The 13,714-nt window shown below is 36.2% G+C and overlaps 2 protein-coding genes across 2 annotated transcripts; both read left to right on the forward strand.

Moving 5' to 3' along the window:
• The first annotated feature begins 1,975 nt into the window (after window positions 1–1,975).
• LOC101299212 (vacuolar cation/proton exchanger 2-like) lies at window positions 1,976–7,136 on the forward strand. The gene is made up of 12 exons (XM_004303800.1): window positions 1,976–2,324; window positions 3,007–3,273; window positions 3,517–3,584; window positions 3,685–3,713; window positions 3,924–4,120; window positions 4,227–4,439; window positions 4,538–4,669; window positions 5,195–5,311; window positions 5,391–5,444; window positions 5,667–5,783; window positions 5,953–6,046; window positions 6,841–7,136. Exons 2-12 carry the CDS (start codon window positions 3,007–3,009, stop codon window positions 6,846–6,848), a joined length of 1,296 nt encoding a protein of 431 aa, XP_004303848.1. The 5' UTR covers window positions 1,976–2,324; the 3' UTR covers window positions 6,849–7,136.
• Window positions 7,137–7,920: 784 nt separating this feature from the next.
• On the forward strand, window positions 7,921–11,921 carry LOC101299501 (vacuolar cation/proton exchanger 2-like). Its single transcript, XM_004303801.1, has 11 exons — window positions 7,921–7,978; window positions 8,181–8,435; window positions 8,686–8,753; window positions 8,852–8,880; window positions 9,153–9,349; window positions 9,478–9,696; window positions 10,309–10,428; window positions 10,810–10,914; window positions 10,992–11,045; window positions 11,217–11,333; window positions 11,790–11,921. The coding sequence occupies exons 2-11, from the start codon at window positions 8,181–8,183 to the stop codon at window positions 11,805–11,807; spliced, it is 1,182 nt and encodes a 393-aa protein (XP_004303849.1). The 5' UTR covers window positions 7,921–7,978; the 3' UTR covers window positions 11,808–11,921.
• The last annotated feature ends 1,793 nt before the right edge of the window (window positions 11,922–13,714 follow it).

A 13,714-nucleotide genomic window follows, 5' to 3' on the forward strand; every position in this document is an offset into this window, starting at 1 on the left:
CTGTTATATACCTGAACCGGACAGAATTCAGTCCGTCAGATTTGTTTTTCAATTTTGAGGGCCTTAACGATCACCGAATTGGTTGAAATTTTGCAGAGATGATCTACACAAGATGATCTAGATATGTCTAGAATGAAGTTTGAGGAAATTCGATCGGGAAGTGGTGCAAAAATAGAAATCCGCACATGAGAAAATATGTATATATTTATATATATAAACCAATTTTCGCAAACTTTAGTATGGATTTAGATTTTGATTGATAGATCATGGATATATAGTTAGGTAAAACTCGATCCCTTGGTTCTCATAGAAGACTTTGATTGACTGGTATTTCATCAACTGATATATCGTGTTAGTAATCGAAAAAAGAAAGAAAGTGATATACCATGTAGGAAGAGGCTAGGTTAGCAGACTGCGAGGCCCTCCTAAGCTAGCTACTTATAGGTTAAGTTATTCCTTGACTCAAATAACTCGTTTAGTTTGGTATGGATTTGTTCATTTGTTGTCTAGCTACGAGCTTGAAGTGTTTTGCTTATACCTGAAAAAGAAAAAGAAACATTATCCATTACATGGTCTTGGACGAGGCTAATGAGTGCCACATGTAACATCAAGCAGGGTGCCTCAAATTATAGGCTAACCTCCAAAGCCCCGAGGTATATTATCATCTTACCACAAATCTAAAACGTAATTAGTTTAATTTCGAAATTACACATTTGACAATGCAATCTTACGCTATTCGATCAGCTTATGCATATCGACATGATCAGAATGGATAACATTCTTGTAACTCAAAATGTCATTAGGTTTCTTCACAAAATATACAGACATGTACAATAGAGAATGAAAAACATAAAATGAACCTTAATTCAGATTTAATTCTTTGCGACATATAACAATTGATGTTCCTCCAATGGGACGAAGAAACCGTATTTTTGAAGTTGAGTGGGGAGACATGAGCTATGTGATGAGGTAGAATCCACAATCCTTAAATGAAGAAACCATATTTAAATTCAGGCACTAGCTACTCCATTATCCATTTCTTGTTGATAGTAATAAACAGTTAACAAACAGAAACTGTCTTATTATTTTGGAGACAAAAAAGGTAAGACGTCTAAAAAATGAGTCCCACATCAATTACTTCACGTATAAATCACTTGAGTTGTAATAAATATTACTATTTATTCGTTTTTGAAGGATGTGAAAAGACATAACAATGCAAATTAACAATGATGATAACATATTAATTAATAGTTTTCTTAAACTTTTATTTGGTTTTGTAAACTAGTTTCGATGTCGTTTTCTTAATGAAAGACCCTTGCAGAGAGTCATTTTCCTCGATGGTTCTTGTTAATTAAAGGGTATCTTTCAAGTTAATTATTACTTGGTCTTGACTAGAGTTTTCTTCTCTTATTTTCTTTTTCACCTAAATTTCCCTCTTCTATAATGCTGTAATATAAATATAGTCTTCTTTTGGAGAAGAAAATGCTGTAATAAAATTGAAAACGCCATCGAGTTGAAATTCTATAGAGATAATATTGAATGATTTTTAAGATCAGAAATTCAACATAAATGGAAACTAGAGATCATAGCAATATTTCGTGCTTACACTCGTCTCTATATAAATGAACACCCGGAATTGAGAGTTTCACTAAAATTTTAGCTTCGAAAACAGAAAACGCAACTGGATCCTCGATTCCTCGTGCTAAGTAACCTCCACCGACTCCTAATAAAATTACTCACCTTTTACAAAAACAAAAAAACGAGTATATTCTGTATCAAAACAAAAACGAGTATATTCTTTATGTTTTCCTACTTGGGTCAACCTGTTATATTGACACATAGAAAAATCATGCAGCACATTAAGCCATAAATATAAGCAATACACGTATAAATTATGATTTTTTTGAATCTAAATCCAAGCAAGAAAGATGAGTTATTGGTGGGGGGAGTATGACACAAAAGAAAACTCAAATATCAGAAAAAACAATTTAGAATTCTGAACTTAGGAAGAGGGACACTTCTCAGAACTTTCCTGTTGTTTTAGTTTACTTCGTTCTTTGTCTTCAACTACTATTTGCCGGTTGCCGGCTTTCAACTCCATCTCTCCACTATTGACTCACTCATCTTCTTCGTTGTTTCAATATTTGATCGGAGCAACCAAAGTTTGCTCATTTGATTACATCAACTTTCAGAGTGGTAGGCTCCAGTTTACAGACACACACCCACCTTTGCTTTTGCTCTAATCTATCAGAAAGGCCAAGGCTTTGAAGAAAGTTGATCCATTTTGGATCAAATCCAATCCATTTTTGCTTCTGGGTCTTGAGGTATTTCCTTTGTCTTTTACTATCTCTGTGGATTGAGTTGATCTGTTTACTGTGTTCTGTTTTGGTAGTGTTGTGGTTTGTCACTAAAAGAAAAAAGTTGAGTTCTTTTAAAGTGGGTAGGTGTTAATTGGAGGTTTAGACTGATCTGCAAGTACCCAGCTTCAATTCCATGTGGCTTCTTCTGCAACTTAAGTTACTTCCAACTTCCACAAGCTGTCAAATTTACTGAGCCATAGGTGAAAACCGGTGTTTCTGCTATCATCTTGTATCTCAAACTCTGAAAAGCGATTAAAATTTGTTCGTTTGGATATGATTTGTTAAAGGGCCATCTTAAAAATTACTGCTTTTGGCTGATTTATTGATTTTGAGTTGATATTCTGCAAATAAATGCCCAAGGTTGAATGATTCTAACCATTAATGTCGGTAATTGATATCAATGTGATGAGTTACTTTACCAAACAAGTAAAAGTATCTTGTTTTTTGAGTCTGGGGTGCTGGTGTAACTGCATTTCTGCATTGTTGATTCGGAAGCAAGTACTCGAAATTGAATGGCTCTGAAGTCTGAAGACTAATAATTTCAGTTGTTGATGTTTTGATACACTTTCACCAATTACTTTGTTTTGGTGTTATTGCACTTCTGGTTTATAATTCCTTCTACATTGGTTGGTAATTTTGTGTGCAGATGGGAGCCATAGACGAAAAGGTAGACCTTGAATCAGATGAGGAGATCCCATTTAGCTCATCATCAGCTACAAATAAAGTAGATTCCTTGAATTTTGAGATGGTTCATTTGCCTTCACGGCCAGTTATGGCAAACTCATGGATTGCAAGACATATAGGGATAAGAGCCGTGAGGAGTATTTATATTGTCTTATTAAAAGCAAAGATCAACATCTTGCTACCGTTTGGTCCGCTGGCGATTCTGCTACATTACTTTACTGGAAAGCATGTATGTACTCCTATATCTTATCACTACAATGAATTGTTTCAGTTAGGAGAAATGCAGTAGGGTGTAGAAAGCAGGAATGCGCAAAAGAATCTGCCTTCTCTTGCCCCAAAGTTTCTTTTGAACTTGAAATGAACCTATGATATTATAATGGCAGTTATTGAAAACATTCTTAGTTCTAGATCCAATATTTAAATTGACTTCCCCCCTGTTATAACTCATTGACAGTTACTTTGTATACGTTAGGGATGGGTCTTTTTCTTCAGCTTATTGGGCATCATACCTTTGGCAGAGCGTCTAGGATATGCGACTGAGTAAGTGATAGCTTGTTACATTAGATATAATCTTAAGTTGTTCCAGGCCCGTTATTTTGTCCATTTTTAACGTGTGAGTTGGGACAATGTTGTGGTGCAGGCAACTCGCTTTCTACACAGGGCCAACAGGTACTATTAGACATTAAACTATGCCAACTGGTGTTAGTTGACTAGAAAACCTAGTTTGTGGATAGAGATTACTGTTAGGTTGATATTCTTAACTTAAGTTCTCAGTGGTAGATTGTCTGTGTTTCGATGTACTTGATGCATATGGATAGGTCATAGGTAGTTCCCTTGTATGCAAATTCATAGCTTTCTAAACCTACTTACTGTTTGCAGTTGGGGGACTTTTAAATGCCACATTCGGAAACGCAACAGAAATGATTATATCGATTTATGCATTGAAGAATGGAATGATCAGGGTTGTTCAACAATCGTTGTTGGGGTCAATCTTGTCAAACATGCTCTTAGTTCTGGGTTGTGCCTTCTTCTGTGGTGGGATCATTCATTACAATAAAGTCCAGGAGTTCAACAAGGTAGATTACATATCTAGCTGAGATTTATCCATGATGATATAGCGCTTTGTTATTCATTTATACGGGGTCTAACAACATTTACTCACATGTGTTATCTTTGCAATAGTCGGCTGCCGTTGTGAATTCTGGATTGTTGTTGATGGCTGTGATGGGGATACTTTTTCCAGCTGTCCTTCATTTTACACACACAGAGGTGCATTTTGGGAAGTCAGAGCTGGCTCTTTCAAGATTTAGTAGCTGCATAATGCTAGTGGCATATGCAAGCTACCTTTTCTTCCAACTTAGAAGTCATCGTAGTCTTTATAACCCTATTGATGAGGTTAGTTGAGTTTGCTCAATTTTTTGAGGGTTTCAGGAGATCTTCCAATCCAATTTTCATTTAGTTCCTTTGTCCATCATCTTTTGCAATTGTTACAGGAAGGAGACAACAATGAAGATTGTGATGAGGATGAGGTTCCTGAGATAACACACTGGGAAGCAATTGGGTGGCTTTCTGTTTTAACTGTGTGGGTGTCCATTTTGTCTGGATACCTTGTTGATGCCATCCAGGTAATGTGTATTTGATAGACTGCTAACTGTGCTTTGGGTGCCTGTATGTGTAAACTTGAGATGTTAGAACTAGGTTTTCCAAGTTCCGTAAATTCACTTAATGAAAAGCATCCATCAGTTTGATGTTTTCTAAAAAAATTGTGGTGTTATGAATCTGCTGATGAAGTCCCTGTTCCCTGAGACAAATGCTGCTTGAATTGAAACCTTCAAGAACTGCTCAATATGCAAACCCTTAATGATCACTCCAGTTGTTATAACTTTACCAACCTTCTCGGTGCTTCATAAGCTCTCGTTCATCATGAAGTGTAGGTGGCTTGTTCAACTGTCCATTACTTTTGGCATGAGAAATTGTTGTTCTACTTCAACTTCCTCTCCATACTCGTTGTCCTATTCGAAACTTGCTTTTTTCTATTTTGTTAAAAAAAAAATTACTTTTGGTGAACATTGGTAAAGAACGGTTTAGACTTTTGGTTTATTGGTATTTGTTTTGTGTTGATAACTAAAGATATATTTGGTTTCTTGCAGGGAGCATCAGACTCTTTCAACATTCCTGTGGCATTCATCAGTGTCATTTTGCTCCCTATTGTAGGGAACGCTGCGGAGCATGCAAGTGCAATCATGTTTGCCATGAAAGATAAGCTTGTGAGTGCTTTGATATTCATAAATATCATTTTAGTCATCTCATTTTATTTTTTTATTGATGGAGTTACTCTATCCACAGGACATTACACTTGGAGTTGCGATTGGATCATCGACACAAATATCCATGTTTGTGGTGAGGACTTGACTTTCTTGTTGAATCCCTGACATAGGACAGAATGTTTTGAAGCCTCACTGACCTCTATTGGACTTGCTAGTTAGTAAATATTTTTTTGAGTTGATCACATTACGTAAAACTGGACTCCATCATTGCACTCTCTCTAGATATGGCAAAAGTGGAAGACTTTGTATTGATAGTAGGAAAGGTTGATAATATCTGTTGTCTTCATAATCGTAGATTCCCTTCTGTGTGGTGGTTGGGTGGATCATGGGAGAGCCAATGGACTTGAATTTTCAACTCTTTGAGACTGCTACACTCTTTATCACCGTGCTTGTAGTGGCATTTATGTTGCAGGTTTGTTATGCATATATCGTTTGCCTCCCCTTGGCCATTATATTACATTATTGACAGTTATGCATCTCCAGTTTTCTGCATGATACAGTTCTTACTCGTTCCATAAAATTATAGTCTAGTCACTGTAGAAACATTTTCATCTAAGAATCATTGCCTTAATCTCTTATAGGAAGGGACGTCGAACTACTTCAAAGGATTGATGCTCATCCTGTGTTATCTCATAGTTGCAGCCAGTTTTTTTGTACATGTAGATCCTTCAAATGGTGAGTTAACCAATTTAGTATACATTTAATTGAAAAAGAGAAAGGATAATAGAGTCATCTTACAAAATATGCCTTACAAACTATGGATTTTCTTCTGGCTTATTTTGGCATAACTGCTTTTATATCCATTACGCTTTTTACAACTGTGATTGATGAAAAATAAAAATAAACATGCACATGATCCCTCAAGTTTTAATTATGTCAAATCAGGCTTTTCACTTTTTAACCGTACTCGTCTGTTTGTAATTATGTGGCACAAGTTATGTGGTCAGTAGTGAAAGATACATGAAATGACATGCTGAGAGCTTTCAATTTAGCCATTGTAACTGGATATCACCACAACCACCTACCCTGATTTGATCTATATTTATGAATACATAGTCCTATGTGTCTTATGCTAGTCCCAATGTGGAGTTTTCCTTTAAATAAGTAGTCTTATACATGAAGAACTGTTAGGGCTGTTTTCCCCAGTACCCACACTGTTGACATGAACTATAACGCCTGTATTTAGATCCTACATGGTTCTTATTTCGTGGACCATAATGCATTAGCTCTATGCATATATAGTCTGAGTCTCTGAGATGCTGTTGTCTTACTAGAGATCTGACATCTATGTTGTTAGACTGTGAACTGAACCTCACAATCAAACGATAATCCTGGTAAAGTTGACAATCTGACGACATGAATGTGAATTCCATGGAAAGAAAGAATTCCTTGTTGGGAATGAGTCATAATATTCTTGTTAACATTATCATTTGGAACTTGGTCTTTCAATACTTGAATGTGTGTTGCAGATGACTAAACTAACAGTTGGAGTGGCCACCGTGCATTTGAAACTCGATGCAGTATCTGCATTCAAAGGTGCGGTAAAAGTTATATATACGAAACTACTCCTCCACGATTTCTCAAGCCTATGATGTTTGTTAGTTGCTTTACCTTTTCTTATTCATGTAATAGAAAATCCATATGATCTCCCAGCATCAAGAAGCTGGGAGATTTCATCTCTTGTAAATTGAGTTTGATCCTCTTCAGTTGTAACCTTTCATTCTCAGTTTTCATTTTTGCAAATGCTTTTCAACGTTGCCGCCTCCAGCTGTGAATCAAAATTTTGTTTTCTTGATTTAGGCCTGCTTCCCTCGAGTGTATCTGAGTACTGTCTCCATACACATATTTCAACTATCAACTCTTGTGGTTTTGCGAAGGAAATTTGTACTTGATAATGAGGAACACCTAATGCCCATAAGCTAAAATGCTGCATCAGAAGTCTGATCCTATCGACTTTTTTACAACAAACACCAGGAGTATGAAGTACGTGAGTCGGTGAGTGTTCATGAGAGCAGTAGTCTGAGAGACGAAAGGGATTAGATTCCGTTCGTATATCTAATCCTTCAAACACGAGTATAGACTGCTTGAAATTATGTAAAGTTCTCTGACTATGCATTGCAGCCACGGCTGTCAAGCCTTCGTGCGACCACTTGGAGCGGTTAGGGTTAAACGGAGGGAGAAGAATAAAAGAAGATGAAAAAGAAACAAGATTTTGAGGACTAAATAGGAATGCCTCAGAACTTTCTTGGTGGGTTATCTGCAGAGTAAAGCTGCTTGCTTTAAACACTTCTTGGCGGCATCCATCTCCTCCGTACGTGACTCCTCCGCTGTCTTCTTCTTCTTGTTTCTTGCGTTGCAATATACATTAAACTCAATTCTAATTGGAGATACCTAAGCAGCCAATAGTTCAAGTGATCATATAATGGATTCCACTCTCAACCTACACCCGCTCATATTCCCCATCGTAGAGGCTAAAGAAGAAGAAGTTCATCAATTAGATCACAGGTAATCCCCTTGTCTTTCTCATTACTTATGTATCTGTGAATTGGATTGATCTAGTTAGCTTCTCCTGTGTTCTGTTTGGTAGAGTTGTACGTGTTACTATAGGTGTGCTCTTAATTTTTTATTAGGCTGGTGTAATAGAATTCCTTGCCATCTGCTGCGATTTCCATTTTTTATTTGGAGCATGTTATTTCAAGAGCTATATTTGATATGCCACAGAAGAACAAAACAGATGAAGATATAGCCATCAGACTTTTGGCACTTGGCTGTGCTCCCTTTTTAATTGGTTGATTATTTGTTTGTGCAGATGGGGGGGTCTATAGACGAGAAGACAATCCTTGAAGCTCATGAGGAGCTTACATGCTCGTCAGCAGCCACGGATGACGTAGAGGCCCTTCATTTGCAATCCCTACCTGATGTAGCATACTCATGGATTTCGAAGAATATATGGAGGAGAAGAACTCCAAGGAGATTTTATATTGTCCTTTTTAATGCAAAGATCACCATGTTGCTACCCTTTGGTCCCTTGGCAATCTGGCTACATATCTTCACTCAAAACCAGGTATGAAGTACATATCTATTGGGAGATCTGGAGAAGATTATACTATTGTAGAGGTTTTAGGAAGCAGGAAAGTTAAGATAATTTGATGGTTTTTCTTATGATCTTTTGCATTATATTTCAACTGTGGAATGAAGAAATTAACCAAACATAATTTTTTTATACACATTGTTACTTCGAGATTTTAGAAATTTCTATTGACATAGCAGCTGGTTACATTTACAATTCTTAAAAGTTACTTTGTATATGTTAGGGATGGGTTCTCGTCTTCAGCTTATTGGGCATGGCACCATTGACAGAGCGTTTAGGATATGTGACTAGGTATAGTGCTGGCTCATGAAATCTGATATAACAATATGGTTGCAACTTTATCGGAGATTAAGTCTTAGTTTGTTAATGATTGTGGATTTGTGGTGCAGGCAACTCTCCTTGCACACAAAACCAACAGGTACTATTAGAAATCTTAGGTATCAGAAAAGTGTTGTCATAGACACCTTCATTTAGTCAGTCCATTGTTGATTATTGTCATATAGGATGGTAGTTCCTCTTCAGATTGACTTTCAAACTATTTACCGATTCGTTTCTCTTGTTTGATCTGGGTTGCTTTGTGAAAGTAGAATTTTGGTCCACTGTTTATTCTGGTTGAAATTTTGATCCTTAAAGCAGAGTTTTTTTGGTACCTTAGTGTAATTGTGTGCCTTCTTTTTGTTGCATTTGCAGTTGGGAGACATATAAATGTCACATTTGTAACTGTATCTGATATCATTACATCACTCTTTGCATTAAGCAAAGGCATGACTAGAGTTGTTCAGATATCTTTATTGGGGTCGATTTTATTGAATATGCTCTTGGTGATTGGATGGGCCTTCTTCACTGGTGGGATCATCCATGGCAAGAAAGTTCAAGTTTTCAACAAGGTAGATTTTCATAGTCTTGTCGAACTTTTTACGCTGAACTTCTCGTAACAGGGGTTCATTGACATTCTTCATTCTTGCCATCTTTATGTAATTACATGTACATCCTAATGTGGTTGTTTTCGCAACAGCAACATGCCCAAGTGAATGTTAGATTGCTGCTAATGGCTCTAATGGGGATTATGCTTCCAACTGTACTTCATTTTACACACTCAGAAGTACATTTTGGGAAGTCAGAGTTATCCCGTTCAAGATTTAGTAGCTGCGTAATGCTAGTGGCATATGCAAGCTTCCTCTTCTTTAAATTCATAAGTCATCGTCATCTTTATAGACTCACTGATGAGGATGAGGTCAGTTAAGAATTTGTTTGTAGTACGTATATAGAATGCAATTGGTTTTCCTTTTGAAGATTATGCATTTTTTTTGTTTATACTTCCCTATGTTTTTGGTAGTTCGTTCTTTTAAGTCCAAAGGTTAGTGTAGACCTAAATTTGAAAATACGTTCTTTTTAGAAGTTACAATTCATAGCATGAGAGCTCACTGAATACCAAACCTAGAAGCATGCATTCTCACCTACATGCACTTTCAACTATTTATATTTGATCAAACGGTAATGAAATAGGGATCATAACTGTGGACTGTCCGAGAGATCACTATCATGTTTGGAGTGTTAAAATGTTTGGACTGTATGGTAAGGAACGGTAATGATATATTTGCTAGCAGGCTTCAAGGCTTTGAACATAACAATTGATGCTGATTTGAATCTGTTGAATATTGCCTAACTTCGGTGTTCTTGTGAAATGTAAAGTCAGTTTGCTCATGACACTGTTATGATTTATCCTATGATTAGATGTCGCTATGTATTGAAAAGCATAACATATGACATATGGATTGAGTACTAATTTCCTGAACCAAACTGCATTTGGCTATATGATTTATCCTCTCTTTTACAATTTTTGAAGGAAGGAGTCCAGGATAAAGATTCTTCTCCTGAGATAACTGTTAATGTAGCACTTGGCTGGTTTTGCTTCTTCGTTCTGTGGGTGTCCATTTTGTCTTCATACCTTCTCGATGCAATAGAGGTTAACTCCTATTTGATCATATAATGGTTCATGCTGCTGCGGCTGTATATTCTATAAGCTTCTATAATTTATGCTAGACCTTGGAGTCTGTTGAAAGAATTGCATGGTAAATACTTTCTTTTACGTTTAGGAGTTCAAGATAATCCTAGGCAACACTGACCTTGGGTTGTCCGGTTTTCTGGATCATATACCAAATCATTATTGTATATTATAATTATTGTTTTAAGTGGGACTTCTGTTGGTTCTTAAGTTCTTTCTCCCATTCCTAAATTCCATATTTACTATTATAATTCGATCTATTTGGTGATGCTTGGCTTACTAGTTATTTGGCCATAGTTTTGTGTGATTACATAAAGCTTAATGAGCAATGGATTTTCCCAGGGAGCATCTGCCTCGCTCAATATCCCTGTGGCATTTATCAGTGCCATCCTGCTCCCAGTTGTAGGAAATATATGGTCTATTATGTTTTCCATGAGCGAAAAACTTGTGAGTGCTTTGAAGATTATACACCTTACCTCCCTTAAAAGACATTAATCTGATTGATGGAAGTAGTCTTCTTACAGGACCTCACACTTGGAGTTGCTATTGGATTATCCACACAGACAGCTATGTTTACAGTAAGGACTCGAATCCATAATTCTCAATGCAGAGCTTTGATACGTAAAGATTTCTAAAGTTGAGTACCGTTCCTAAAACAGGTTTACCATATTAATGAGGCCTCTGTGAATGTGAAAAAGGAATGAAAACTAGGAAAGAAGCTGATAATGTTTTGCTTTTTCTGATTGTAGATCCCCTTCTGTGTAGTTGTTGGGTGGATAATAGGAAAGCCTATGGACTTGAATTTTGAACTCTTTGAGACTGCTATATTGGCTATGGCTGTGCTGGTAGTGGTGTTTATATTGCAGGTGTGTGAATTATTTCTTGTTTTTGTTTTCCTTTTAGCTGTAAATTATTATATTGGCATTTATGCTTACAATTACAAATTCTAGTTGGTCTATTGGAAAAAGTGTTAAGAAATCGGGAATGCACAATCAGTTGGTAGTAGAACAACTTTTCATAATTTTCAGATCTGCAGTGTCATGACTGAAAAGTCTGTGCAAGGTGAACTGAACTTTGAGGTTTCCGATTACATAATCCAAAAGGAGTGCTGTGCTGCCAAGTGATTAATTAAGAATTTATCTATGTATAGAAAACTACATTATATATGATTTTGCATCATATAGGATTCATTGTCTTCTATCTTTGCAGGATGGGAAATCAAACTACTTCATAGGCTTGATCTTCATCATGTGCTATCTCATAATTGCAGCCAGTTTTTATGTATATGCTGGTTGATCTACATGTATCTACTATTGGTGTAGGCAATGTTCTCTTGCTAGTTTGCTAGTATGTGGCGTTGGTACATTGAATCATCGGGACCTTTCAACCTAGAACCTGCATGATCAATTGTCGAAGTTGACAGTATGACAGCGTAACACCCCAGATTGTCTGTAAATAGAGAAATGTCCTAGGTTGTTGCATCTCCTTTCATAATCAGTGTGTGAAGCTCTGTAAAATAATATTCCCTTTATCTCAGAACTGTTTCCTTACAATTTCAACTGTCAACTCTCCTGGTTTTCGACCTTAGAAATGTGGTTAAATACTGCAGACCTTTGGCAAACCACCACAAGGGTAAAAGCTGCAGCAAAGTGATCTACCATGGTAAAGTCTGATAATCTGGTCATTTTTTTGCAACAAACACCTGGAGTGTACGAGTGTTATAAAGAGTGTTAAGAGAACATTCCCAGAGCAACCACCTATCTGAGAATTGGATTCCATCCCTATCCAATCCTTGAAATACGAGTAGAGTTGAGAGTTGAGACCTCTTTAAAGTCAAGGGTTCCGCCCACCACAAATACCACGACCTTTTCTTTTCTTTGGTCACACGCCTAACACGACTTTGACCCTCAATTTCTTCATACTTGTAATTATTATCACATGGCTTTTTGGTACTTGTTTTTCATTTGTGGTCTTAGATTTGACCTTTAGGGATATTGTTGTGTAATTGAAAAAAAAAGGCGATGAAACGTAAATGATTAGAGAATTGGGCAAGTGTCTACCTCTTTCGTTTTAGCTCAGCATGCTTCTTCGTTCAGTGCGCTCCTCCTTTTGCAAAACTTTCTGTGTGAAGGTGTCACAAACTCACAATTGCCTTGTGTCCTTTAAATTCCCTAATTGATTCCTTTAACTTGCGTGGGATGATTGCATTTTACCAATTTTATCTATCTTTCGCCTCAATCTATTCAAGTAGATACACATGTTTGCGACACTACTTTTTTTTTTTTTTTTTTTTCTTACAATAATGTTTATCGGGTTACTAACTGACCATACTCAACCATTTTTGGAGTTACATTCAAAAGGTTGAAAATAAGATAAACTCAACTTAAAAATAATTTTCTTCCTCGTTAGATTTATATGGGTCCGGCTTTTCTTAAAAATAAAAAATAAAAAATAGATGTTGCTTTAAAATTCTTCTTCATCTAAAATGACAGAAAAATGGACACGTGTGGTGTGTGTACTTTTGCAATAAGCGGTAAGTGAATTTGTTTTCCTTTTTCAAATCGTCTGTGTTAGTTACTCTATTTTAATTTTTCAACATTTTCAAAGCAACCACGTATATTCTTTCCATATCTGGTTGCATATGCTTCGGTTTTAGCTCTGTATGTCTCACTTTGTATGCTCCTTGTCCCAGCCATTCTTATGCGCAACCAGATAATGTCATGTATGTCATATGTCTTGATTAAACTTGGTCAGAATTCTTTAATTTGCACATAATGTTATTTCAATAGATCTCATTTTTATTGCTATTTACAGATAAGATATATCCGGGTCACTTTTGTTCGCTTATAGACTTTGATACCCAAGTTCAAACTCCTTCACCTAGATATGAAAGAGCACACGCCATGTGTGCTTCTAAACTAAGTTGCACGTGAATTTCTCTTTCATGTTTCTTATCTTGGTCGTTAGCTATAAAAAAATTTAATCGTTCAACAATTTCATAGCAAAGATCTATATCCTTTCCACATTCGCATTCCCAACCGCTATACATTTGTAATTTCAAACTCAAGAAAAACAAAATAACTCATAACCAAGGGCGGAGCTAAGATTATACATGATATTTAAAAATTGAATACTAAGCCAAGAAGAAAAATAAGAAATTTTGGAATTCATTAAATATATAGAAAAATAAGTTCATCAATTACAAAGTATTTGTGTATATATATATATATATATATATATATATATA

This window comes from Fragaria vesca, linkage group LG6, assembly GCF_000184155.1.
Source record: "Fragaria vesca subsp. vesca linkage group LG6, FraVesHawaii_1.0, whole genome shotgun sequence".
NCBI classification, from domain to species: Eukaryota; Viridiplantae; Streptophyta; class Magnoliopsida; order Rosales; family Rosaceae; genus Fragaria; species Fragaria vesca.

Bases quoted from the DNA above. Each gene is read 5' to 3' on its own strand.
- LOC101299212 (XM_004303800.1), top strand. From the start codon at position 3,007: ATGGGAGCCATAGACGAAAAGGTAGACCTTGAATCAGATGAGGAGATC. The intron at 4,121-4,226 runs GTAGATTACATA...TCTTTGCAATAG, and splicing joins AAGTCCAGGAGTTCAACAAG to TCGGCTGCCGTTGTGAATTC. The intron at 5,445-5,666 runs GTGAGGACTTGA...TCATAATCGTAG, and splicing joins CACAAATATCCATGTTTGTG to ATTCCCTTCTGTGTGGTGGT.
- LOC101299501 (XM_004303801.1), top strand. From the start codon at position 8,181: ATGGGGGGGTCTATAGACGAGAAGACAATCCTTGAAGCTCATGAGGAG. The intron at 9,697-10,308 runs GTCAGTTAAGAA...CAATTTTTGAAG, and splicing joins GACTCACTGATGAGGATGAG to GAAGGAGTCCAGGATAAAGA. The intron at 10,429-10,809 runs GTTAACTCCTAT...GGATTTTCCCAG, and splicing joins ACCTTCTCGATGCAATAGAG to GGAGCATCTGCCTCGCTCAA.